This window comes from Rhinatrema bivittatum, chromosome 9 (genome assembly GCF_901001135.1).
Source record: "Rhinatrema bivittatum chromosome 9, aRhiBiv1.1, whole genome shotgun sequence".
NCBI classification, from domain to species: domain Eukaryota; kingdom Metazoa; phylum Chordata; class Amphibia; order Gymnophiona; family Rhinatrematidae; genus Rhinatrema; species Rhinatrema bivittatum.
The window spans coordinates 89,566,159-89,593,408 of NC_042623.1; the positions used below are offsets into that span (position 1 = coordinate 89,566,159).

General features: G+C 39.4%; 1 protein-coding gene across 7 annotated transcripts in view; it reads right to left on the bottom strand.

Moving 5' to 3' along the window:
• MET (MET proto-oncogene, receptor tyrosine kinase) overlaps window positions 1–27,250 on the bottom strand; it is a 253,667-nt gene that overhangs the window by 68,314 nt on the left and 158,103 nt on the right. For all 7 annotated transcript variants that reach the window (XR_003858556.1, XM_029615254.1, XM_029615253.1 and 4 more), the window contains 4 exons: window positions 25,402–25,504; window positions 25,127–25,263; window positions 14,999–15,163; window positions 12,289–12,388 (listed from right to left, as the gene is read on the bottom strand). Coding sequence is in view for 6 of the 7 variants with exons in the window: in XM_029615254.1 (XP_029471114.1) it covers window positions 12,289–12,388; window positions 14,999–15,163; window positions 25,127–25,263; window positions 25,402–25,504 (505 nt within the window). In the remaining variant the exon portion in view is untranslated. The remainder of the gene's footprint in view (window positions 1–12,288; window positions 12,389–14,998; window positions 15,164–25,126; window positions 25,264–25,401; window positions 25,505–27,250) is intronic.

Sequence of the window (27,250 nt, forward strand, 5' to 3'; positions counted from 1 at the left end):
TTGATGCTTCGTCTTCACAGAAAATATTTGAACATAAGGACCGCAAGGTCTCTTTACTTCAATTCAATATCCAATTGTCATCTGGACACACTGGTCTCACACATGAATTCAAAATGGACAGAACTCATGTGTGAGACCAGTGTGTCCAGATGACAATTGGATATTGAATTGAAGTAAAGAGACCTTGCGGTCCTTATGTTCAAATATTTTCTGTGAAGACGAAGCATCAAATAGCATTAGCTGTTTGTTCTCTTTAGAGACGGAACCTTTGGACAAATCTTGTTTAAACTTGGCTCCTGATGAAGCTGTTTTCAGCGAAACTTCGGCCGCAGTTGAGCCGTTCTTATTAACATTCACCGTCCTTTAGAGGTGTCTGCACCAGTTTAGAACTTTTGTTGTTCAACAATGAAATATAAATGATGGAATGTTCAGCAATGAAATATAAATGATGGAATGAATATATACAAGTGACTGCAAATGATCGAGAAGACCGGGCGCTCACCATAAAATTTCTGGTTTGACGCCGACTGGCTTGCTGATGCAGTTCACTCTCATAATACTACATAAGTTTTTATCGTCTTCAAAGTCACAAAAATTATAAATTTCATAAAAATTAAAAAATTAAAAATAAAAAATAAAACGAAGATACTTAAGAAATTTTATATACAGTTATTGGAGCGATTCTTTTCAAGTGAATTAATACTTTCCTCTTTTTTTCACGACTTGTGTTTACTGTGACGGAATTTTTGAGCTCTTTTTAGGAGTTACAAAAATAAGTAACATGGGACCGATAATTATATAACACGGGGGCACAACAATAGAACGGTTGCTACATGAGCATTGCAATGGTTTGGCCCTTGAAATGAAGGTCCTTCTAATATAAATAGTGGATTGTGTGAGTACATATAGTATTAATATTAGATTGAATAAACAGAGTGGAATTGTAATAGTTTATCAGGGTTATTTGGGGTTTTCCACATAGGACAGGGATTGAGTTAGGGCTGAAATTTGCTAGGTAACATCACCAATAAAAGTAAGTGTTTTGTGTATGTTTTTATTTTGCTAACACCCCACTTCAAAAAATAAAAGGATGGCTTAAGGCAGTAGTACCAATACAAAGAGCTGTAAATAAGGAAGTGGAAAGTACTTGGGAAGAACAAATTATTTTTGTGCTGAAGTATTACAGTGAAAGGGTTGATGCCTTTCCTTGGACCATTCTTGTTCAGAGCTGCTATCTTTAGTTTACCTTGAGAAGAGGGAAAACTGATCTTTGAGCTGTACTCTGTTGGGCAATAAACTCTATTGAGAAGACTGTCAACAGCCCTAGTCAGTTCTCTTTCATCTAAGTTTCCTCCCATCTGCAGTGCTTAGATAGCACAACTAGAAGCAGCCTAGCAGGGCAGTCTAAGAGACCATTCTGTGTCCGCTATGCATTTTCTATGCACAGCTTTAACAGATAGCTTAACTTAGTCCTTACTCACAGACAAAGGAATCAGCTTCTTCAACTTCAAACTTTATTAACAGATAAAACAAATAACAGAATCTTAGTGTGCATAAATTAAACAATGCAGTGACTAGCGTAGTTTGGGCCACAGAAATAAAGACAGGTAAAATGAAAATAATTACGCAGGAGTAATTAGCTGCGGAATCACATAGGCCTGGCCAGTGCAGAATTGACCAGAGTTGAGGGAGAACCACGAGGAAAAGCATGCAGAAACCCCTGCTTCAAGTCAGAGGTTAGCCCTTTAGAAAGAACCAACTGCACTGAATACAGCAGAAGCCATGCATGCGCAGGCTGACTACCAGTTGGTAATATAACAGCAAAGACACAGCAAAGTAAAGCATGAACACTAGCATTAGTAACAGAAACAGGCAAGCTGCTGTAGAAGCAGGATACTGTGAAAGCAGGAAAACAGTAAATAAATAGGAAAGCAGCTGTGTGCGCAGGACAGAGACCTAGCCCTAGCCTAGTTCCAGGCTGGAAAGGGCAGCCATGAAGTAAAGAATTACTTGCTTCCAGGGAGGTTAAGTAGTTCATATGCAATAAGACTTAGACACATTAACAAATTTAAAAGAAAGGCACAAAAAGACTTTAAAAAAATACACAAATCTAAACTGCAAGCTAAGCTGGCTGGTCTGGTCTATAATTATACAGCTCTGCTTCATTTAGGAAATTTCTAGCTAATACTCCAGCTTTCAGGTGGGAATTCCAGATCATGTTAAATCATCACTCATCCTACCCCAATTCCATTTTCCTGGTACTTTGCACTAACAACTATGAAAACCAAAGCTTTTGGACTTGGATTGTCCACTGTTGGAAACAGGATACTGGGCTTGATGGACCTTTGGCTTGATCCAGTATTGCAAGTCTTATATTCTTTCGGAGAAAACAATTTCTAAAACCATTTACACATGTAAATAGCAATTTATGCTCTTAAAAATGGTCCTTCCTCAATGCGCCTAAAAGCACGCATGGGGCTCCATAATGCGGGTACTTATAGCTGCATTTTAGGGAAGTCACAGAGGAAAATGATGAGCATGGTATTTTCAACTCTATGCACATAATTTTTCATGGAAAACCAATCCATGCAATGAGCCGGTGCCAAAGAAACCCGCAGCACATTTCAAAGTGAAGGGGCGCGTCTACGTTCGCTTTAAAAATCCGTGCAAAGTCCGTGGGTAAAACGTTTTGCCCTGCTGCTTTGCCACAAGGCGAACTGTCTGAAAATTGCCCCCATTTGGTTGTCCCCACTCGGTTTCTAATCTCTGCTTCACAAAGTGGCACGGAAGAGTAAATTCACACTGGAGTACTTTTAATATTTCTGGCTCAGCATCAGAAGAAAAATTGCCCATAAAAGGGAATTCCAAGTAAATAGTTTCCTGCAGTGAAATTGGTTTTCAGTAGAACTTTTCAGAGCTATTTCAACTTAATTTGAAATTGGCTGCCTGCAGGATATCTGGCTATAATTTGCATTTGCTTGTTCCATACTAATTTAATGTAATACAATTTCGATTTACATCAAATTAGTATCATAATCTTAAAAAGCTATTTAATCAAGTTCCACATTATCTCTGAAAACATGGTGTCAAATTATCTGCAAGTCAGCAGATTTTCCTATTATCGCAACAGTTCATACTGTGAAACCCTAAAGCCATGGTAACTCACCATGTAGTTTTTCAACTTTTGTTTTTCTTGGGAGAGGGTTTACTTTTTGGCCCTGCAGTTTCCTCCTGTGCCTGTGGGCTTCCATCTTAATGAGAACAGGCCTCTTTTGGGCTATGGCACCATAAGCCTTCATTTGCACAATCAAGGGTTTTCTGCAGCTGACCGGGAAGCAGAAGATCTGACTTGGAAATGGAACTGGAGACATTCTGCATGGCACTACCCCTTAGCCCCTGGATTAGACCATAATAGTGACTTTAAATCCGGCGCGTGGGCACTTTTTGGTGCCTGTGCATTGGAACATGCCCAGATATGCGGCCATTTTATAACTTGTGCACGTGTATGCGTGCATGTTATAATATAGCCTGTCCATGCACAAGTGCACCTAATTTTAAGTGGGCGTGCGCATGGGTGCGCAAATCTCACTTCTGCCACGTGAGGGGAATTTAAAAGGGGTGCGTGTGCCCACCATTATCAGTTTCACCTGTTCGTCCACCAGTTTGCCCAGTTAACAGCTAGTCCTCCAAACCCCCCTAGTTTAATAGCCTTCACTCCCTCCTGTTATCCCAGACCCTTAAATCACCTCAGCTATGGCTAGGTTTTTTTTTTTTTTTAACTTACACCTCCTCCGTAGCGACTTTAGAAAATCCAGGCCTTAGCCAGATAAGTATGAGCAAATCATATACCTGCATATTTGTAGTTCCAATTTTAAAAGGATATGCGTGTAGATTTTAATCATGGTAATTTGAGTCTTTATCCCCTCCCCCCCCCCCCCCCCCCCCCCCCCCCGGAAAGTGGCTTTTACATGTGTAAGTCATGGTATTTATAACAGGCGCATGCCAATGAAATAACCAGTTTTACCATTAGTCTAGCAGACTGCCTGGTCCATCTGCAGCTTGTGAAGACTCTCCTGGCTCTTCAGCCTGAAGTCCCCCCCATTGCACCCAGACTCTCTAACCAGTCATTTTATCACTTTAACGATGTTTATGATCACTTACACCAGATATTGAGCAGAAATAAATATACACAAGTAAAAGACATACCTGCGTCCCTTTGGCAGGTTTTAAAATAGCAACTCATTTGCTTAAATGTTGGCCCTGCCCCAGAATGCCCGTTTCATAAACACTCAAACTTACTTGCGAACCCCGATTTAAGCATATAAGCTGCAGTTTTGAAAATAGTATCTATTCCGCATATGTGCTCATTTTTGCATGTGCAACGTTTGATAATTCACCTTTACGTGTACACATTAGCAAGTGCAAATGTGTGCGAGTAGTTTTCCTGGGATTATTTCAAAGGGAAAGTATGCATGGCATTAGGTCTGCAGATAAAAAATACTTAACAGGGATGGACCCAAAAAACAAATCGGAAGCCGATCCAAGATGGCTGTGTAGCGACCAAAGAGAACAAGATCGGTATGAAAAAAGAATATTCATACCTGATTTTGGCCGAGTTTCACTCTTGTGTAGAGCTGCCTCAGGGGCTACTACATAGAAGAACTATTGAAAAGTGATCACATCAGTCTCCGATCAGCAATGTTATACTTATTTCTCCGCCTTAGCGAAAATTTCTTCTTTTACATGTAGTTGATATAGAATCTGCCGGACCACATCAAAACAGAGCTCAGTAGTACATCTGCTTATATATTCCGGGCCATTAGTGACTACAAAACTCGAATCCACACTGCAGCTTTGGTTTTATGCGGTCCGACGGATTTCATATGAACTACCGTATTTAAAAGAGGCTTAAGCTTGCAACAGTGAAGGCCAAGCATCTACAATGGCCCAGAATATATAAGCAGACGCACTACTGAGTAAAAGAAGAAATTTTTCACTAAGGAGGAGACATAAGCAGATGCACTACTAAAAATACTAAACAATATGTATGTATAATATTGCTGATCGGTGACTGACGTGATCACTTTTCAATAGTTCTTCTAGGCAGTAGCCCCTGAGGCAGCTCTACACAAGAGTGAAACTTGGCCAGAGTTGGGCACCAATATTCTAAGAATAAAGGTCTTTTTTACATACCGATTTTGTTCTCTTTGGTCGCTACACGGTAAACAATACTTTACACCAATGTAGACAATTACAAAATTACCCCCAAACTAAAAGCCCTTCTACTTTTAAAAAAGTTGAATAATTTTACCCAAAACTAATAAAAATAACCTATCCACATTTTTCTAGTGGAAAATCATCTGCTGCTAAATCTATTAGCTGACCAAGATAGGAATGCTGCCATTAATGCACTCATCACAAGCATCTCAATCTATTTAGGCCTAGTTTTTAGTTTTAAAAATATACTTTTCAAGGGTGATGGAAGTAGCTTAACCTGCAGTTCTGTGAATCTCAGTAAAGCTGAAAATGTTTGTTATACAACCAAACGATTCTTAGGTACTATAATCATTACACTTATCAGATTAGCATGAATTCATTGGACTTGCTATCCACTGTAAAGTAATGATGCCCTTTAAATTAATAGCAGTGGTATTCTTAACTTTATTTGTGGCTCTCTGTTGGGAATAGTTCACAAAGGCCTGTACTTTACCAGGGGAGTCACTAAAGAAAATGCTTTCAGAGAATGATAACAATCTAATAATACCCCTTAGAGGTGATGCAATGTGACTGATTGGTAAGGTCAAGAAAAATCTAATTTGGGGTGACCTTATTGTTATGTGATTTGACATGACATTTTTAGCTTGAAATTGGTTTTAGCAATTGAAGAATATGATGGGTTTTTAGTTTTCAAGGAATATTGGATTGAGAATGTTGTAATTCAATCTATTGCCTACTCAGTTAAGATACTGCCTACCAGGCAGCACCTTTAGCTTTGATTGGATTTGTTTTTATGTTCATCAGAAACTGAACCTGCATTCTCTCTGTTACTACCATATAATCCTGTTGTTTAATAAATACGAGAGAAACTAAACTAAAAAGCTAAAAGGAATCTTTCATAGAAACATTGGAAAAGAAATGTACTGTAATATTAATTTATTAAAAAAAAAAAGTCTTTTAAAACATTTCTTAAAATTTTTAAATTAATTTCAGGTAGCTTCACTTTCAAAAGACGTTGCTTCATTGATGACTTGAGTCACCCAAATTTTGGCTTCAGTTATTATAAAAGAAAATATCCATAACATATTTGTCACACACGCACAAAAGGTTACATCCAGAGAAAAGATATCCAGAGTATGCATGCATCACCATAGAAGCTCCATCAACACCACTCATGCTCCTCAGAGATTTGCCATGAACACCCCAATACATATGCACCTTTTATTCACCTCCTGGAGCAATCAGACCTGAACCATTCAAAGCTGATTCAACGGAAACAATTTTACAAATTTTTTACACATGCGAAAGTATGAAGTTCACAAAAGCTAGCTCTTTCCTTTAATCTACTATGCCTACAAAAGAGCATTCTATGTTAGATCCGCAACAATTCAGGTAACAATTTAGCACAGAAACTTTGCTGGTATTGTTAGACATATCAGCAGGTTTTGATACCATCAATCATCAAGATTAGTGGAACAGATTCTCTGATGTTGAGATAGCTGAGACAGTTTTCTTGGTTTGATTTTTATTTATTTATTTATTTATTTATTTATTTAACATTTTTATATACCGGGATTCATACAAGATATTGCATATCGTCTCGGTTTACATTGAAACTGAACACAAGCATGAGAGCATGCTAATTACATAGAACATAAAATGCTGATAAAACGCTGATAACATAGAATGCTAAATGCTAATTACATGTAATGCTAGTTGCATGGAACTGTGATAACAAGCATGAGAATGTTAATGCTAATACTAAATACATAATACAGGGTATGAAGATTGGGTCCGAGTAAGATTGGGTCAGAGTAAGTGGGGAGCAAAACTTGGAACAAACTAGAGAGGGAAGAAAGCAAATTTAACTTAATAGGGAAGGAAGCAGCTTTATCTTAATAGGCGTCTGTGTTCTAATATAAGAATGGTATGAGAGTTTTTATTTAGGCTTAGGGCCGGGTGGTGGTGTAAAGGTAAATAATTATCATGACTGGAATGCTTGTTCGAATAGCAAGGTTTTTAGTCTCTTTTTGAAGTTGATTGGGCATGGTTCTGCCCGAACTAATTTTTTACCTAAAAGACCACAGACAGCATTGTCAAGATGAGAACAGGGGCATTTTCATTGTATGTCCTCAAAACGGGTGTTCCTCAGGCTCTGCCCTTTCTACTGTGCTCTTCAATACCTATTTGATTCCTTCATGCAGGCTCCTTTCTGGTTTGGGTCTAACTAAACTATAAGATTTATGCAGATGACAAAGGTTTTCTTCCAACTTTGTCATTGTGGTCTGTCTCCTTTGATCTCATTTGATTATGCCTTTCTACTATTAATCAGTGGTTGAGCCATAACAGAATTGTGCTGAACATTGATAAAACAGACCACATAACTCCCGTTCTCAAAGACCCGCATTGGCTCCCCATCCCTTCTCGTATTCTTTACAAAACCCTCACAATCAGCCATAAAGCCATTTACTCCCACCACTCCAACTGGCTCGACCATCCTTTCACCTTCGCTCACCCGGATCGTCCCACCAGAACAACTAACAAAGGAACACTTCGTGTGCCCTCCCTAAAAATGGCACACCTATCCACCACAAGAGAACGTGCCCTCTCGATCGCAAGCCCTTCACATTGGAACTCCCTGCCTTCAACACTCCGTCTTGAATCCTGTCACTTCAAATTAAAAAAAAACTAAAAACATGGTTGTTTAAACAGGCATTTCCTGACTAACCAACTCTCCCTGCTACAATCCGACTCTCCCTGCTAAAATCTGCCTCCCCCTAATCCATAACCCGCCACTATTGCTAATATCATTGTAATCTGTGACTATATGCACTCTTGTACATAATGTAAATAATAACATACAATTATGATATTATCGAGCATGATATATACCAACATTCACTATATTAGAACCTCTCGCCAGTTGCGCTGTTTTTTTTTTCTATGTTTTTCTATGAGTGCACCCTACCCCATGAGAAAGACTTCTTTTCTTTTTACTTGTTTCCCCATTGATTCCTATGGGGTTGGAGAGAATGTGATTTGAGCATATTTAATGAGAAAGTTATTTTGTATGGGCAAGTTGTTGGACTTCTAGAACTTAGCTCACGTCAACAACATGACGGAAGCCCAATTCCAAATGTTGCGGACATTAGGAGAACAAGTTTGCATAGAGGGAAAGGAGTGAGGACATATTGTTATGACGCTGCTACACAAATGAAAGCAGGGGATGGTCTTAAAAACCAAATACCAGGGGCAGAGATGAGGATGGGGGCTACTTACTTTATTTCAAATGCACAATCTGGGTAGTGACACTTTTTTTTAAAGACAGGATGCAATTATTTTATTCAATAAAGTCAATAAATATCTTTGGCCACACATTTTTTTTAATTGCAAATTTGGGAAAATCGAGCCTTTCATCTCCAAGCAAATAATCTTTTCAAACAGGGCCCTAGGTTTTACATTGCTATACTTCCATACCATGGAATACCAAATAACATTAGTTAGTATAGGTAAAATGTTTTGGCCGCAGGGAAAGAATACAATGAATTCTTTCTAAAACAGGACGCACAGTATGCTAAAAGATATTACTATGCTTTACGGCCAGGATTGTGGTGTCAAACAATGAGGTGCCCTTCAGATGTTAACAATGCAGATATAACTTATGAAATAAAAATCATAACATACTATTTTAGCTGAAGGAAAGATTTTTCTACAGTAAATACAGTAAGCCTGTGTGGTGCCCTTAAATACCCGTAGATCCCAAATTCAGTTATATTATTACTGCTGGCTGTTGGGCTTTAAAGAACAGTACCATATAGCTCTCCACAATTTAGGAGACAGAATTTTCAAACTGTGCATTTTGGGGCAATACAGGTAGGTACATTTTACCCGAGGCCTTTGTCCCACGTTTCAAAGAGAAAGTATGCCTGTGCTTGCGCTTTGAAACTTGCTGCAGGTACAAAGTAGCTAGGAGCCTTTGCATCTGCTTTTTCTGTGGGTACTTTTTCTTTATATTTTATTAATTTTCATAATTATCATGACATATACAGTCACATACAATACGGATATCTATTGTCCTAGATATACAGTAGTCAATCTAATACCAACTTTAATATCTTAAAAAGCAAATGTAACTTAAACTTTAGATATCCTAGTTACCATGTACTAAACAGAAATCCAACATTCAATAATGAGCATTATAAGGAAAATATCTCAGGTAAAGAAAGTTTAGCTTCTTATCTTACTTTATCGACAACTAATACTTAATCAACTTTATTCCCCGATATCTTTTTTGATTCCAAAAATATTTTCAGATCCTCTGGCTCAAAATATATATACCTAGTATTTTCATGCCTTACTAAGCACTTACACAGGTATCTAATTAACATTTCAACACCCATTTGTTCAGCTAGTGCCTTCATATCTAAACACTGTTTCCTTCTAAGTTGTGTCGCTCTTGTTATGTCTGGAAAAATTCAAATTTGATGATCACAGAATTTTACTGTTCTATTTCGAAGGAACAATCTAAGGACTGTATCACTATCAGAGGGAAATACAAATTTCACCAAAACCGTTCCTCTCTTCTCTATTATATCTCGAGTACCTGAGATATATTTAAAGGAGATACTTGCTCCTCTAGTAAATTAGTTGTATTAATATAATATATCTTGGAAATAGGAGGGGAAGCTTCTACTGGGATTTTTAACACTTCATACATATATTTCTTAAACTGGTCTTGCAATAAAGAGAATCTAGTTAAAGGAAAATTAATAATCCTTAAATTTAAATACCTTGCCTCATTTTCTAGTCTCTCTAGATTTCTAGTTTGTATCTTTTCCCCCTGTATTAAGTTAACTTGTACTTTTTGTATTTGAGATAACTTTTGTTCAATATCAACCAATTTTTCATTTTGTTTTCTGCTTTTTCCTCATTTTCCACAACACGATGATTCATCTGTAAAGTAATAGTGGTTAGTTTAGATATAGCATTTTCAAGAGTGACAATAGCTGTCCAGACAGAATCTAATGTTATTATTGAAGGTTTCTCTAATTTCTTCATGGGGGATAAGGTGACTAGTTCTGTCACCCCAGTAAACATCGCATCTGTGAGTGTATTGGGGTGACCTTCCACTTTTCCCTTCAAGCAAGGATCTTTTCCCTCAACTGGGGATATGTTAGACGATTTTTCAAAAGATCTGGTTGGTATACTAACAAGTGATGTATTTTCTTGCAGTGTAGCTTGACAGGGAGGAGATGGGGTTGTCGGAGCTCCCGGACTTAGTGATATCGGTGAAGCTGGCAGATCTAGCCTTGGCTCCTCTGCTAGACCTGCAGCGCTTCTCTCGGGAGATTTCTCAGAAGCTGATCTGAAAAAATTCTCAATTTTCCCTTGGGCTGGGGATGTCGAGGGAGTCGCAGCTGCCATCTCCCTTAACCTCCCCTTCCTCTTGGTATGAGGCATTTATTGAGCTAGTAACGATAGTCCTTTATAGAACTGAGAAGTTATCAGCACTTTCAAATATATATTCTGTTGGATACTGCTTCAAGATGGAGGAGATGGTAAATACATTAATATATGTAAACCAGTTTTACTTATTTGAGGAGAGGAGGTGAGCAGAGGGGCTTGTCAGACAAAGCCGCATGCCCCTTAGGCGCACGCAGCTTGGGCGACGTGCGCCACCGTCGACTGCGCGCCGTGGGCGGAGCGATCTTATAGGCCCCGATTGATGACGTTAGACGTGGAAATGTTCGAGTCCCGTCGGGGCAAGGCAATTCTTTCCCTCAGCGGTTCAAAGAGGGAATTATTCCAGGTCATTTTTCTCAATTCTGGCATCTCCAAACTCCTCACTCCTTCTCCTCGTGTGGGTACTTTTTCCATAGTAAATAATGCACATAGAGTTGATCAAATATGCCCCTAGGAATGCCTCCTCTTAATACACGGTACAGAAAATCATGCAGAAATCTGGTCACACTGAGGGAGGCCAATTTACATGGGTAAATTACTTTTTTATCCTTGTAAATGGCTTTGCTAATTTCTTCTAAATAAGACTATTTAAAAAAAAAAAAAAAAAAACCTGAACAGTTGCAAAGTAGGTACTTTTACCATGCATATTTGCAAAATATTCAGGATAAAGAACCTGTGTAGTATCTCCCTCTGCTAGATTTTCAAAGGGAATCTCCACAGGGAGTTTCCTTTTGAAAATTAGCTTGTAGGGTCTTGTACCCGTGGAGACTAAAAATGCCTCCCTCAATTTAGTCCAGTCACTGCAGCCAGGGACCTTGGCCAGGGGACGTGCTCCAAAGCTCCTTCGGGAACCCTACAACGATGTGCACTAATATCTGGCTACTGTCACCACTGCACGACAACTACCAACTCCCTTCCTCCCAGAGGATGTGAATGCTGTCTCTGCAGCACCCCCAACTCAGAAGGATCTGAAGAACGGAAGACCTATGCTGGGAATCACTGCCACTGAGTCACCACATCAGCCGTGACAGGTCTACTTTTAACCCCTTTAAAAGCATGTATGCTGGGAAAGCCCACGTGTGCGTTCAGCCGGCCAGAGGAGGGCAATTTTCAGCAGGCCAATTTACCTGGGCAAATAGCTTTGTCATTTGCTCTCAAGGAAGTCAAAGACCAAACAGAAAAAAAATGTCCATTCATGAAAATCCAGACTAATACTTAGATATCTGTTACGCACACTGGTTCCTTCCTTATAAGGCCACAAACAGAGTTTGCCTGTTTAATTTTGAGGGGTAGAGAAAGACGTAGGGAGTTCATATTAGGTGGGATGCAGAGGAAGCCCAATTCAGATCAAGCACATGGAGCACTCGGGGAGGGAGGGGGGGTGTCACTAGCCCCCCCCCCCAAACTATACCTATGACTATGGCCCTATCTAAGAGGTATATCATTGGGGATCCAAATGTCAATTCTATGGAGTAAAACTGCGAATAAGCTTCATGGGTTAATCAAAGTAAGCACGCAGACAGAAAATATAAAGTTTAGAAATTATTCTAGGCTAAAGGCGGCAGAAAAAAGAATATAAATACTAAATGTACGATTATAGACACTTACCACATTGTACTTCTTCTCTATCTTAGGCACAGTTATCACCATTTGAGGAAGAGAGACTGAGTTCAAGTTCATTCCATGAGCTGTTATTGAGCTTCCTCCACTTTTAAAGAAACAAACAATTTACAAAGCCATTTGTAGAAATTCTAAATTTCTGAACATAAATACAATTCTTAGAAACGGAATATAAAAATCCCACATTACACCTGCCATGTGGCACAAGACATTTCTTCTTAGCAGTAGCTTTCCCAGCATTGGTTTGGGACATCTCATCCAGGCCACACAAAATTATTGGGTAGCAGGTATCAATAAACATGGACTAATTACTTAAATACTGCTTCTTCCCTGAAGTATAACCATAAAAGAGCATTGTGACCATGTTTGACCAGGTAGCCAAGCAGGGAGGGGTTAGACAGGATCATGGACTCTTAAGAGAGTGGGAAACACAGGTAGCAGACGTGGACAAAGCTATCTACTCAAACTGCAATCATGTGGCTTGAGAAAGGCAAGAGCAATGCATCCATTCAACCACACCAGATTTTACCAAATATGTCAGTGCAGTGTTTCTGCCGCCAGTTCTCGGGTAACGCCCAGCCAGTTGGGTTTGCAGGATATTCACAATGATTATGCATGAGCTAAGATTTGCATGCAATGGAGGGTAGCGTATGCAAATCTATCTCATGCAGACTGGCCAGGTGTGTCCTGAAGATTGAAACCCTGCATTAACATCTTTGGTAAAATCTAATGGATACATTGCTCTTGCCTATCTCACTAGATTTTATCACATTATATTAATGCAGTGTTTCTGAACTCAGTCCTCGAGACACGCCTGGCCAGTTTGCATGAAAAAGAGCTGCACAGTGGCGGATACTGCATACAAATCCATCTCATGCATAGTCATTGTGACTAGCCTGAAAATTCAACTGGCTGGGTTGAGAAACACGGCGCTTCAAACACAGTGAATGAGTGATCTGATGCATTATAAAACAGAAGGGAGACTGGGGCCCAGCAGTCATTTCTAGCCTGGTTTTCTAGAGAAACTAGTCTTAAGGGACCATTGGATCTGCATGCGGGTCTGCCCTCCCTTCTAAACTTTGGAACCATTCCACCATGCCTCAAATTTACGCCACACATAAAAGCACCAAGCGATCCCTGGCTCACACTTTTTAAATGCCCTCAGTGCCTCCAATATTTAGAATCCCTTTTTCTTTGCATTTTCTACAGGAAAACAGGTCAATTCAGTTGAAATCGCAGTGAGGTTGGAGTACACTCTGATATCACTGAGCATGTTTAAAGTTTCCCTTCCACTGGTTGGCATCAAGCATTTTTAAAACTGACTTGCTATTGGTAAGTGCCTGGATTACCTGCTTACTCTATTTCTTAAATAGTTTCCTATAAGGAAAAACTCTCTCTATGCTTAAACGGATACACTTGACCTGATGAAGAGAGGATAATGCTCAAATGTGGACTAACACAGCAACCACAATTCTTATCACATAGAAAGTCACATAATGAACGGTGTCATTACCAAGTTCAAATTTCTGTGCCGAGCCAGTGGAGGACATGAATTTGATTTCTAGGTGAGGTTTTCCATTCCCTGGTTTGGCTGGAGCTGGGGATGCTATGGAGGTAGTGTTCACTACCTCCTGGGGAGAGCCATCCCTCCTATCGTAGAATGGAGACACCCGGTGGCTGGATTTAGGATCCTTAACTGCAGAGTCCTGGCCAAGGACTATAACTACAATGACTGTGCTAAGTGAGTTGGGAGCGAATACAAAAAGGGGAAACAGTCCCTTGTTAGTTGCAAATACATGCTCATGGCACTACATCCCAGCCCTAGTTCCATCTCAGCTGGAAGCCCAAAGAAGCCGCTGGGCACATTTACATTTTGCTGCAAATAGGCAAGAACAGAGCTTTTTTTTTTTGGTCCAGCGGCTTCCTCCTGCTCTTTTGGGCTTCCCGCTCAGTTGGAGCTGCTCCATGCGCCTTCATTCACAGCTACCCAGGGACTTTTCCCCTATTTTATATCTCCCTTCTAACTCATTTGGCCCAGCCATTGCAGCAATAATTCACAGTCATGGGAAATGCACTGGGATTCCACCAGGAATCCTGCAATCACAGGCCCGAAATCCGGTCAACAGGTGTCACTGTTGTGCATGCTCGCAGATTTCCTCCGCTACAGAAGCTGTCAACCCTGCAGCTGTAGCAACCCCTGTCCTGGCCAGCCTAGGGAACAAAGGACCTAACGCTAGAACCCAATCCAGGTCCTCTATATGGCAGGGCGCAGCACAACCACTCAGATATCAGGTCAAGCCAAAGGAGGACCATATACCAGAGCTTTAATGTGGAAAGACAGAATGTAAGAGCAGAGTCACCAGCAACATGCATTATGTTCCACTTTAGTGTAAATCCCCCAATGCAACAGCACTTTACTCACCTTTTAACATAACTGTCTGTCTGTGGCTTATTCACTGTTCAAAGGAAACATCAGGCAAAGCATGAAAAGCAGAACACTGTGTTTCTAGTGGATTTATATGGAAGTGATGCATAATGCATGCCCCAAAGACAGATCTGACAGGTCTCTTCTGGGCTACCCATTTAAAAAGAGCAAATAAAAGCAATTCTTTTGTATGAAGCATGCTGCAGAACTTTTTAGCCCCGTCCTTATTAAATTGTCAATTTTTCTTCTTGTGCACTAGACCTAGTAAATTACCTCAGAAAGGATTTAGCAGGTTGAATCTGAAAAATAACAGGATCTTCTTTGTATGTAAAATGAGCATCAGCTTTTCGAACAGCCAAGTCAATATTCATGTGAACAGCGTATTCAGACAGCAGGGTTTGAGCTGGAGTATAGCACTTTAAAATAGTATCTGAAACACTAAAGAACACAGAAAAATAAGGTTAGTTTTGTTCTGCCATAACCAGTGCACTCTGTTTACAGTGTGCTCCTAAAATACGTTATCCAGGAAAAAATCGCAAACAAATGCACAATCGATCCAAAACTCTTGCGGGCACGAGACTGTGGATTAGTCTTTTGAGCACTGTTAATCTCTGATACCAAGTTCTTTATTGATTTGCTTGAATTGAGTTTTGGATCGATTTTGCACCTTTTTGCATTTGTTTGCAATTTTTTCTGGATATTAGGTGTTTTGCTCTTTTGTTCCTATTAGATATCCTACTAAAATATGGTAAACACGAGCAATAAAATCACAATTTAGAGTAAAGTCCATTGAAGTGAGATTTCTAAAACATGAGAAAAAAAGATACTTAACCTAGTAAATGATGGCAGATCAAGTCCAAAATGGCCCATTCAGCCGGCTCGGCTGAGATTTGTTCACATTATTTAAAATAACTTGTACTTCAAAATTCTGCAATATCCAGCATGGATTACAATTTACACATAAACATCCCCCCATGAAACACTACTCCTCTCCCTGAACCCTGTCTTTTACTTGACCTTTCAACCCTTTTCCTGTCACTGCCCTCCACATCTGTTCTAGGCATTAACAAAATCTCTTACAGTGATGGCCTCAACCAACTCTGCTGAGAGGCCACTTCAGGTCTGGCTCCAACTCGCGAGATAAGTAAGGCATAGAGTTTTTATTGCAGAAGTTATTTCTTATATTGCAAGTATAATTTGATATCAGCTCCAAATTCCCCTACTACCCTCTTCCAAGATCATCTTCTTCATTTTCTTCCCCTGTGCCTTTTTCATGTGCTTTTTCTTCCATGGCTCATTGCTTCCTGGTGATTTTAGTTCCATTTCAGTCTCTCGTGCATGCATACATACAACCTGAGGGTCACATACACATACAGACACACTATGGGGGTAATTCTGTAACAGCCTGCACGCATTAAGATGGCAAATGTAAGTGTGAGTTATGCCAGTTTTTCAAAGGAAAATACATACATACATACATACATACATACGTACGTGCTTTCCATTTCGAAGATTATCCCACTAGTACACCTGCTAAATTGTGTAGGGAAAATCTGCGGGGAATTTCAAGCTCATACTTTTGAAAATGCAAGAGTATGCGCATAAGTGTAAGCCTCTCCTGCACAAGCCCACTCCTGGGAAGGGCGCTGCTCAGTATGGGTAAACTTACGTGCAACTGCAAGCATGAAATACGCTCATAAAGTTTATATGCATATCAGGTGAGCAACTTGGTAAAAGGCCATTTCTGTGTGTAAAACACTGTTTTACCTACAGAAGTCCCTTTGACAGTTACTCTCCCTGTGTATGTACTACATTTTTTTCTTTCAGCAGCATTAAGTAACTTTTTCTCTGTGAGAAAACGTATTACCTACTGATCCTTTCGGCAATTTCAGCCGCTTCTTCCCATCTCTATACAAAGAAACTTATCAGTCTCCCAGGACCAAAGGCTCCTTTCACAGACTGAAACCTGAGTCAGAGCAGAGGAAGCCCGCGGAAGTGATTTGGGTCCAGAAAATACTGGGAGGATGTGCAGTGGCTGCAGACAGGAAAAGCCACTGGAGGAACCACTGCCACCATTCCTCCATCAGTAACTCTCCTGCTACAGTGGCTAAGGTGGCTAGGTTCGCGAGGGCGTTTCTGAGGTTAAGGCACTAGTTACTCTCTGAGGTAAGCAAGGAGGAAAGCTAGAGGAAGAATACTGCCCTGCTTAAAGCCTAAAGAGGCCCGAAACCTACCCAGCTATCTCCCGAGGTAGAGAGAAAAGGTAGGGTTTTATAAATGTTTAATCAGATGGAATCAGTAATCCTTCGAAGGTAGTCATTTAGCAAACAAGTTTCAATATTTATTAAAGCAGAGAAAATGTTCTTAAATCAGCTAAATCTTGTGAATGAAAAATTCAAAATCAACAATTCTCTTTGGGGCAGATTTTAAAAGCCTACGCGCGTAAATCCAGGTGGATTTACGCGTGTCGGGGGGGGGGGTTTACGCACGCCAGGCCTATTTTCAAAAGGCCCGGCGGCGCGTGAATCCCGGGGCTTGAAAAAATGGGCGGTCTGGGGGTGGGGTGTGGCCAGAGGCCTCTCTTCAGCTGCTGGGCATAACTTACAAAATAAAAGTGTGGGGGGGGGATTTAGGTAGGGCTGGGGGGCGGGTTAGATAGAGGAAGAGAGGGGAAGCTGGGGGGGGGGGCGCGAAGGAAAGTTCCCTCCGAGGCCGCTCCGATTTCGGAGCGACCTCGGAGGGAACGGGGAAAGCCATCGGGCCTCCCCTAGGGCTCAGCGTGCGCAAGGTGCACTAGTGTGCACCCCCTTGTGCGCGCCGACCCCAGATTTTATAACATGTGCAGCCTACACACGCATGTTATAAAATCGGGCGTACATTTTTGCGCGCCAGGTATCTCGCACAAATGTACCCCGCGCACATAGGTTTAAAAATCCGGCCCTTTATGTGTATTAATAAAGAAAATTTCTTTCTTATCAGAATTATATGAAGACTGCAAAAATCAACACTATTGTTCTAAAAATGTCTTTTTAAAATTTCTTTTCTTATGTTTCTTTCAGATGTTAACTTAAGTGAATATTCTAATGTTGTTGTCTTTCCCAAGAATTTGATTCAATTTTTCCTTTCAGGTATTCCTATTTCTTCTGAATCAGGTTTCTTTGAGGTTGTGTTAAGAATGATTACTTAGTGTAGTTGTGTCTCTGTTTCTTTTATCTTCCTTTGACTCTATATCTTTGTTTATTTCCCTTTACTGATGTCAATACTTTTCTCTGCTGATGTCTTGAATTGTCTTTGGTTTTTCTATTTCTTTGATGGTTAGTCTAGCTAGACTTCCTATATTGTGTATATACTTAGCTGTGTCCAAATTGAGTACATGATAGATGTCTTTGTCCCCTCCACTTTAGTTGGCTATCAAGGCTGGCGCAACGCAGTTGCTGGGCATGGCTGGCACAGCTGGAGGGGCATTAGGTCAATGTTATGTAGCTTTCCTCTTCTTCAGTCTCTGTAGCAGTGTCTTCTGACTACCTTTAACTAAAACAATCATGTGTGACCTAACTACAGTACTCCATAGTTCTTCCGAAGGTTTCTATTATGTTGCTGAGTGTGGTCCATGAAGACTAGTTAAACTTATATAACTATAGTATATGTAAAAATAAACAGTAATAGAGTGTCCCTGTCTTGATATTGCACAGAAGTATTAGTATCTGGATTAGGTGTGTGTATTCTTACACTCACACATTTTCTTTCAAATGTTACTATATATTTTCTGTACTATGGCTCTTCAGGAATTTCTCTTTTCTTCTAGTGGTTCTCTTAGTAATTGTTGGTGGCTTTAGAAAAGGAACTTTATAGGGTTTTTTTTATAGTTATTTCAGATATCTGCTAACATGCTAAAGAAAATAAAAAATAAATAAATAAATCTCTAATACTCTGAACAGTGTAGCAGAAACCTGTTCTTCAGTGCTTATGAAATCTTTGTACTGAAGTTTTTCTTTTTGTATCCCTTGAGGGCACTGAAAATAGCTGATTACTTTAAAATAGCTTTCAATATTTTTTTTTAATTACTACGGAATATTTTCTTTAATTCAATTTGTACTTCCTTTAGCTGAGTGATACCGTATGAATATCTTGTTTTAGGAACCTGTTCATAAAGAGCTGTTTACTTTCTTTACCATAAGTACCTATGTTATTATAACACACATTTTGTCAATTTTATTTTAGTTTTCGGCCTACAAGCATAAAGGTGTGTGTGTAGGGGGGTGGGGGAGATTTAGGTAATTAAAATGATTGGCAATGAAGTGAAAAACTTTTTTATAGATACAGTATTCTTTCAGGTATTTCCATCACTTGCTTTAGAGTAGACTATTAAACTAATATTCCACTTTAAGTAATATTACACCATGCATATGGATGTTATGAGAGTCTAATCAATTCTTACTATACGTGAATTCTTTCAATGAAGATCACACTTCACTTTCTCTCAGTATCACTCTCACCCTCTAAAACATCAGATTTTTAAAACTTATGTTTCAGCCAGTGCTTATTTATTAACTAACCTATCTTGAGCCTTACCTTGAAAATAGTTCATTTTCAAATTTACAAATAATTAACCATCCATGTCACATGCACACCTCATACTCATACAATGTTGTGATCCTGTCCACTTTGTGCTTAAACTTATTTTTTTCGGCAAGATTAGCAATATCTGTGAAGAGATTAGGGATTAACTGCTCTCTTTCTTTCTCAACGGCAACTGTTCACAGAAACTCTGACAGGTCCATCTCTTACAGTGAGATTACTGCTCTGCTGTCATCACTGCTAAAGACAATAGCTCCGTGCTAAGTTAGAATGCCTTTTTAAGGTATATTCATGCTTTAGTACCCCCCTTTTTATAATCAAACTATCTAGACAAGGTTTTGTTAATTTTTGAACTACTTTGTAATGGTTTATTAATATTGGTTAGGTCTCCTAGGTAGTAATTCAATAGTTTTCTTAAGCTGGCCTCATTATGTTTTGTTTTTTTTTATGAGCTGGAGCGACAGGGTCTAATTAGCTTAATGTGGCAGTTCTGAATTCTGTTCAGCATGGCCACTTTGAGCATAGAAACAGCATAGTAAGACAGAAATCCTGCACTGGATTAGGATTCCTAATTGGATTGGAGTTAAATTTGCACAAACATTTATAATTTAAAATAATTTTTTCTTTCTAAACTATTAAACACAGAATTTTAAGAATATCAACAAAGTTCCAGCCATTTTTGGACCCATTTTAACCCAATTTTAATGATGAATTTCATAATAGTATACAAACACTTTTTTATTCTGATTTTTAAAAGAAACAAAAACGATTTTACTTATTTGTAAATACTACTTTAATGTTACCAGCCTTTGTGATTGATTTAAAAGTACTTTATTCTTTATATTGAAAACATCATTCATTTTAAATGAAATCCTCCTATAAACATTCCTTTTGGTGCCAGACTGCACGTTTATAGGGGCTCCCCCCCCCCCCCCCCCCCACACGTTCCCATCCTTTATTTGGTTGTAAATGTTGGTATTTTTAGAGTTTTAATACTTTATATTGGCAAAATTGCAAGGGTTACCTGGAACTTTGAAAAATTATAGGGACCTTTTGAAGAGCACCCTCATCTAGAATCGAACCTTTAATTTAATTTTAACTTATTTTATAACTTGATTTTCTTCCAATTCTGTTGCGGCTCAGGAAGTGATGTCAGCCGTTCACTTCCTGTCACAGTCTGTATCTCTTGATTGCACTGGGGGCTTTCTCAGGGCCCCAACACCAAAGAACTGTTTCCTCCCGCAGTGGCGCTGTTGCTACTGCTGCTGGAAAAATATAAGTCACCACAGCAGCCCAGGGTAACCCACAATTCATGGTCATAACGCCTCCCTCTTTCTTTTACAGTCACTGGAGGAAACAGCCAGACAGTGGCTGCTTCAAATCAGCTGACTGCCTCTTTCTCTGCCTCCCCTTCTTATCTACGGGGCACAGAAAACTCCTGAAGTGCCTCTTCCATGAAGCCTGTCCTGTCATGTCTCCAAAAAACATGCTGCCTTCACGCCTACATGGGCTATGAAAGCCTCGTGCTTAGCAGCTCCTCACAGCTCCACCAAAACCCCCAAGGATGTTCTCCCCACCAGAAAATGAAATGATCAGCACCCCTACCACCCGAGGGAATCAGATGAGTATTAAATTTTATTTTTTTTACTTTATCCTCTTGTTACCCACTTGTTACTTGTTGGATCACTGAATCCCAAAGGATCATCCACTACCACTACCACTGGTAGATGAAAATGTTCCCACTGGTAAGCACCAGGTCCAGTATCGTCCCCTCCCATGTGGGTTCTGTTACCAGCTGATGAAACAGTTCTCCCTGCAGAGAATACAGGATCTCCCTGCTTCCAAAAAAAGACACCATTCAGGATGTCCCAATCAACATACGACAGATTGAAACCTCTAGCAATAGCACCTTTCATTTTATAACAATTATGTGAATATCCTCCATTAAATCGTTATTTCTTTTGTCTGGGAAGGAGGTCTGTAAACTGCACCATTATAAATAGATGATTCATCCCTTCTTTCCAGATTAACCCAGAGTGCCTCCTCCTTACCTCGCAAGCCCTGCAATTATGTTGCTTTAATTTTTTTTTCAAATTCTTTTTATTGACATGACATAGAAGAGAAAAAAAAAAACAGTGAACATAGTGAAAAAAAGATCATCAATATAGTAAATATCATAAAACAGATTCTATGCAAATATATATCCCTTAGGTACATTACAGGATAGAAAATGCATGTCATACCACTCCATTCGCAACAAAGCTGACATCTTTTCCTGCTATAAAATGAAAATTGGTGTGATTTCCTCTATCTACATCTGTAATATCCATTTACAGGACACTAAAAGACCCAGTTTTACAGATTTCTGGTAACTCGTATAAACAGGGAAGAGATGAAGAGCTAAGATCTCTCAATAATAATATCTCACCCCGGAAAGGCAAGTGCAAACCCATGCCTTTTGTAAAAACTGAGATAAAAATCACGCCAAAACTGTAAAAGTTAATGATATAATATTGAGTAATTCATCATATCCCGCTCAGTCTTCATTTATAGCATGCATCCATATCTGCCACTCCCAGGAGTTTCCTTTTAATATTGCTCATGCAAGAGTGATGTAATATTTTAAATTGCATTTCTTTTAAGTCCACCATCAATCAGTAATTTATATGCTTCAGTAAGCATATTTATATTTGGTCTAAGGGGAAACCCTATCTCTCCCTGCCAGTAATTAGCAAGTTCTGTCAAGTAATCCAAATTCGAACTCCTTCTACACGTTATATTTAATTTTATTTAAAACCTTATATTCCGCAGCTTCCAAAAAAACTATTGACCAGTGCAGATTACAAATATACATGCATAAATAAAAAAACACATACAAGATAAAACATAAAATCCATTAAAAAATATATAAGTCCTCACGACTTTTTTGAAAAATCGTGAAAAGTTGTACTATGGACAAAAACTCTGGATGTATCCAGATTTAGTAAAAGACACCCAGGCTCGCAGGAAGATATTTGTGGGACTTGCTAAGGAAGCTAGAGAAATAGGGGCCCAGGTTAATATCAGGTACCCCTGTAAATGCTTGATGAGACATAGAGGAAATAGGTATATCTTTTATGATCCTCAGGATATGAAAAACTATTTGGAGAAAAGTAAATTAGAGGCCCAACAACTAATCAAGTCAGGAGAAATACAAGTAAATTGAGGTTGTTGTTTTCCTCCTTATAAGTCTACCCTATTACCTTGAATTTTGTGTTCTTAATAATAGTGAAATAGACCCTTTTTCTTTCTTTATACATTTATGAAGCAGTATTATAAGGTTTATTGTATTATTTGCTTACTTTTTGGAAATTGAATTTGAATGTGTTAATTTAATTGTATAAACCATATGCTTCATTTGTAAGATTGGAAAAAATTGATAAATAAAGAATTAAAAAAAAAAAAATATATATATATATATAATCAAATAGGGTCTTAAGATAGTTCCTGGAGGCCTTTAGACTGCTCTCCTTCCTAAGCTCTACTGGCAATATGCTCCAATTCGCTGGGGCTGTAAATGAAAATGCTCTGGCTTGTGTCTGCTCATGACAGGAATCTCGCATAGCAGGGCACCTGAAGTAACTTCGTTCCAGATGACCGCAATGGATGCTTCGGGACATTCCATTGAAGCCTATTTTTAACTACACATGAATGTTCAGAATTTAATAACTTATGCTTTATCACTAGTAATTTGAATTTCAACCTCCATTTAACTGGATGGTAATGCAGTTCTCGTAAGACTGGAGTTATGTGATCTCTTTTTGTTAACTGTGTCAGCAAACAAGTGGCTGCATGTTGTACTAGCTGTTATGCCTGAATCAACTTTTCTGGGAAATAGAATTCTTCCTCCCCTTTGCTTGTTACATGTCTTCTACCAGCTTCAACTCTTTTTGAATCCTATTTTTATTTAAACTGAGAAGAGATGCAATGCCTAATCTGCAAATATGTGAAAACATTTTTATGTGGGATATTACTCATGTTATAGTTGTAAACCCCCCCCCCCCCAACATTGGACACATACTAAATCTGTCTACAAAATGCATTAATAAAGATAATCTTTTATTACGACATTCTAAAAAACCTCTCCGTTCCCCATAGCAGGCAAAAAAAAAATCAATGTTCCCCTGCTTTGGGAAACAGAGATGTCTGGGCTCCAAAACCCCACCCCTCTAGGGAATTGCCTCCCTGCAAGAATTATATGGCAAACCAATATATTGTCCTTGGCAACCTAACAGCTAGATTCATCAAAATGCGATAATAACACATGGATAATGCCTGCACTAAAAAAAAGGGGCATGTTCATGGAAATTTTAGAATTACCACACCCCACAGTAATATAGTGCTTTGTGTTAGTAGCATTGCATGGTGCAGTAACCTTCAATGCCCTGTGATGAGAGAGAGAGAGACTGATTATCTAAAAGGCCCTCATAGTAGTCAGGTATTTATATCTCAATAGGAGGGCCACCTATTAGCTTGAGGTGAGGTGTTGGTTTAGGGTTTAGGGGCCAGTTTTCCATGCAGAGTGAGACATATGAACAGCACAGTACACCTCTGTGAAGATTTGTTGTCATTTGGAGTGAGGAAAGTCTCACAAAGATGAAATTTTGTACTATGTTATCTCGGCCTAGCTTGATGGTACCCTGTTATAGAGTCCATCAAGCTAGGGTGAAAGAACATAGTAAAAATGCCACTTCTACCTTGAAAGTGGGGGTATTTTAAAATACACGCATGCCGATGCCATTCCCTGTTTTCCTAATTTGCCCGGGAAAAGGATAGGACTTCCATACCCCCTAGTTTAACAGCCTCCGTTCGCCCCTGTTAGGCGGGATTTTAAGGGTTGGGGCTATCTATTTATCTTTATTTATAACTTACATGTTCTCCACAGCAGACGTAAAGATACGTGGCAGGGGACCCCAGCGCATCTGCGTGCATATTTACATGCTAATTTGAAGTTAAAATCCAGGAACGCCCATGCCCCTCCCCTTTTTGGGAACTTTTCATTTGCCCATGCAGCGGGAGATACGTGCGAACTGAGGCAGCTTTTAAAATCCGCTTGGCGTGTGCCGGCCCAACATATTCATGTATTTCCCAGTTTTGGTGCGCACCAGCCTTCTAAAATTCACCTGTTTATGTAAGGGCTCCTCCCTATAATTTATCTGTATATATCCTGTTTTATGTAAGGGCTCTGCCTAAAAGTTCTTGTTTTATTGTGAACCGATGCGATGTGCGAACGGACATCGGTAGAGAAGAGACTTTAAATAAATAAATAAATAAATAAATAATAAATATATATCTATATCTATCTATATATAGATATCTATATATAATATCTATAGATAGACAGATATATATCTCTCTATATATAGTGCCATTCCTCTTCCCTTTCTTTTCTTACTCGCTTCCTGAATATATTGTAGCTCAGTATAACTATATCCCAGCCATGGTTTTCTGTGTACTACGTCTCTGACAGCCACTACATCTAATTTAGAGCTCAATTTACTAAGGTTTTCTCCCATTCTGTGACTAATTATAAAAAAAATCTTTTTAATTTAGACCCCTAATCGCAAGTCAATGAAAGTTAATTAGGAGGTATGCATGGAAGTTAACAGAGAAAACAAACTGCAGAATTTTGAAGAACCTAGAATGAGTGGGATTTGCTCAGATACTTCTCTGGTGTGATGTTAAATGACCTGATTAAACTTTTCTGGGTTGTACTTTTGTGTTCATTATAGGTTTGCTCATATTCTATTCATACAAGACCAAAAAGAAAGTTATAGTTAGTACCTCTGTATGAGACATTTCTTTCCATTAATAAGCACCTCTCTGGATGATCCGCTCTTCAGATACCTTCCAGTTATAGTAAGTAAGGTTCCTCCTGACTTCGGTCCATAATTTGGGACGATACCTGTTATTACAGGATTCTAATGAAAAAAAAATTGTCATGAGATACCTTTTAAACACATCTCAGCCTCAAAGGCAAGATAAACCAAGTTCAAAATGATCTTCAGAGTAGTGATACATTTTAACAGTAAAACATTTACCTACATAAATTAACTTACCACATAAGAAAAGGCGTTGAACTGTGTTGCATTTTTTCCGTTTGAGATGCTACCATTAACACTAAAATGTTCACTGGATGCAGAATTCAAAATACAGACCAACCTTCAAAAAACAAAGATCAGTTTGTTAGCAGCATGCCTGGGCTTTTCTGATCTACTTCATCTGAATGGACTGTAAAATACTGCACTGCAGTGATAAATATGCTATTATTGGATATTATTAAAAAACAAAAAGAAAAATAACCTACTCCATACGGTAGCCAGTTTTAAATAATGATTTGGTGAAATGACATTCTACATCTACAGGCATAAACACAAATAGGGCTGACAAGAGCTTCACCAAAATCAAATAAATGTATGAAAGGAGGTAATAAGGTAAGCATGAACAGCGACACAAATTAATGGCAATGGTAAACATTTCAGCTCATGTTCTACTATGCCATTTTGTCATTAAAATAATAGTTTACAAAAATTCACAGGAAGCAATGAGAGACCAAATTAAACAGCGATGTATATTCCTAAATTATTATCCACTTATTTTATTACATAGTATTATAGTAGATGATGGCAAATAAAGATCAATTGGCTCATCTAGTTTGTCCAGTTTCACTGATCTACACTGTTAAGTAAATATCCCAGCTGCCAGCCCTAGAAGCCTGACAGTTTGTACAATATCACTTCATATCCAAGTCGGTTTTAGTTATCCTCCTCTCCATTTCTCTCCTGGGTAGAGCAGCATACAAGTTCCCACACCTTATCCAACACCCAGGCTCTTCCACAGCCCCCATGTCTTTTTGCCAGCCTTTATAATAATCTAAACAGCTACCCAAAATAGGCTGCTGCCCTAGAATCCGATTGCACGTGTACCAGTGGCTAGAGAAATTGGGTTGATGCAGGCAACCACCAACATGGCAGCATCAGCCCAGTTTCTGGTTCCTGCCCGGATTCCCTGCAGTTGTCAGCTCATTCTTCCTTTTCTTGTGCCTTTTTTTTTTCCTGCTTATAAAAAAAACACATCTCCGCTTGTATCTGCTTTCAAGGGAGTTGCCCCCAATATTGAAACCACATAACCTTTTTCCTATCACTGTCCTCTCTATCTATCCAAGCATGCTTGAATTCTGTCAGTTTTGGTTGCCTTTATCTCTGTCAGAAGTCTATTGCAAGGAATCAATCACCCTGGTAGTAAAGTAGAATTTTCCCACGTTTCCTCTGAACCTCTCCCTACAACTTCAGATCATTTATTTATTTATTTAAAGTTACTTATTGCCCACTTATAGTAGAATCCCACTTTAAGCTGTTTCCAAATAAAATATGCACAATAAATTCACATACAAATATAAAGAGGTAGATTTTAAAAACATACGCGCGCGTGAACAAAAGTACGCTGAATTTTATAAGATACGCGCGTATCTTATAAAATCCGGGGTTGGCGCGCGCAAGGGGGTGCACATTTGTGCAACCTGCGCGCACTGCCCGTTCCCTCCGAGGCCGCTCCGAAATCGGAGCGGCCTCGGAGGTAACTTTCTTTCTACCCCCCTGCACCTTCCATTCCCTTCCCCTACCTAACCCACCCCCCTGGCCCTATCTAGACCCCCCCTACCTTTATCGGAGAAGTTACTACTGCCTCCGGGCAGTAGTAACTTACGTGCGTCGGTGCGGCAGGCCCCGACACAGGCCGCTGTGTCGGGGCACTCGGCCACGCCCCGGACTGCCCACACGCCCCCGGACACGCCCCGATCCCTAACCGCGCCCCTGGCCACGCCCACAGCCGCCCCTTTTTGCAAGCCCCGGGACTTACGCTCGTCCCGGGGCTTGCGCGTGCCGCCGAGCCTATGCAAAATAGGCTCTG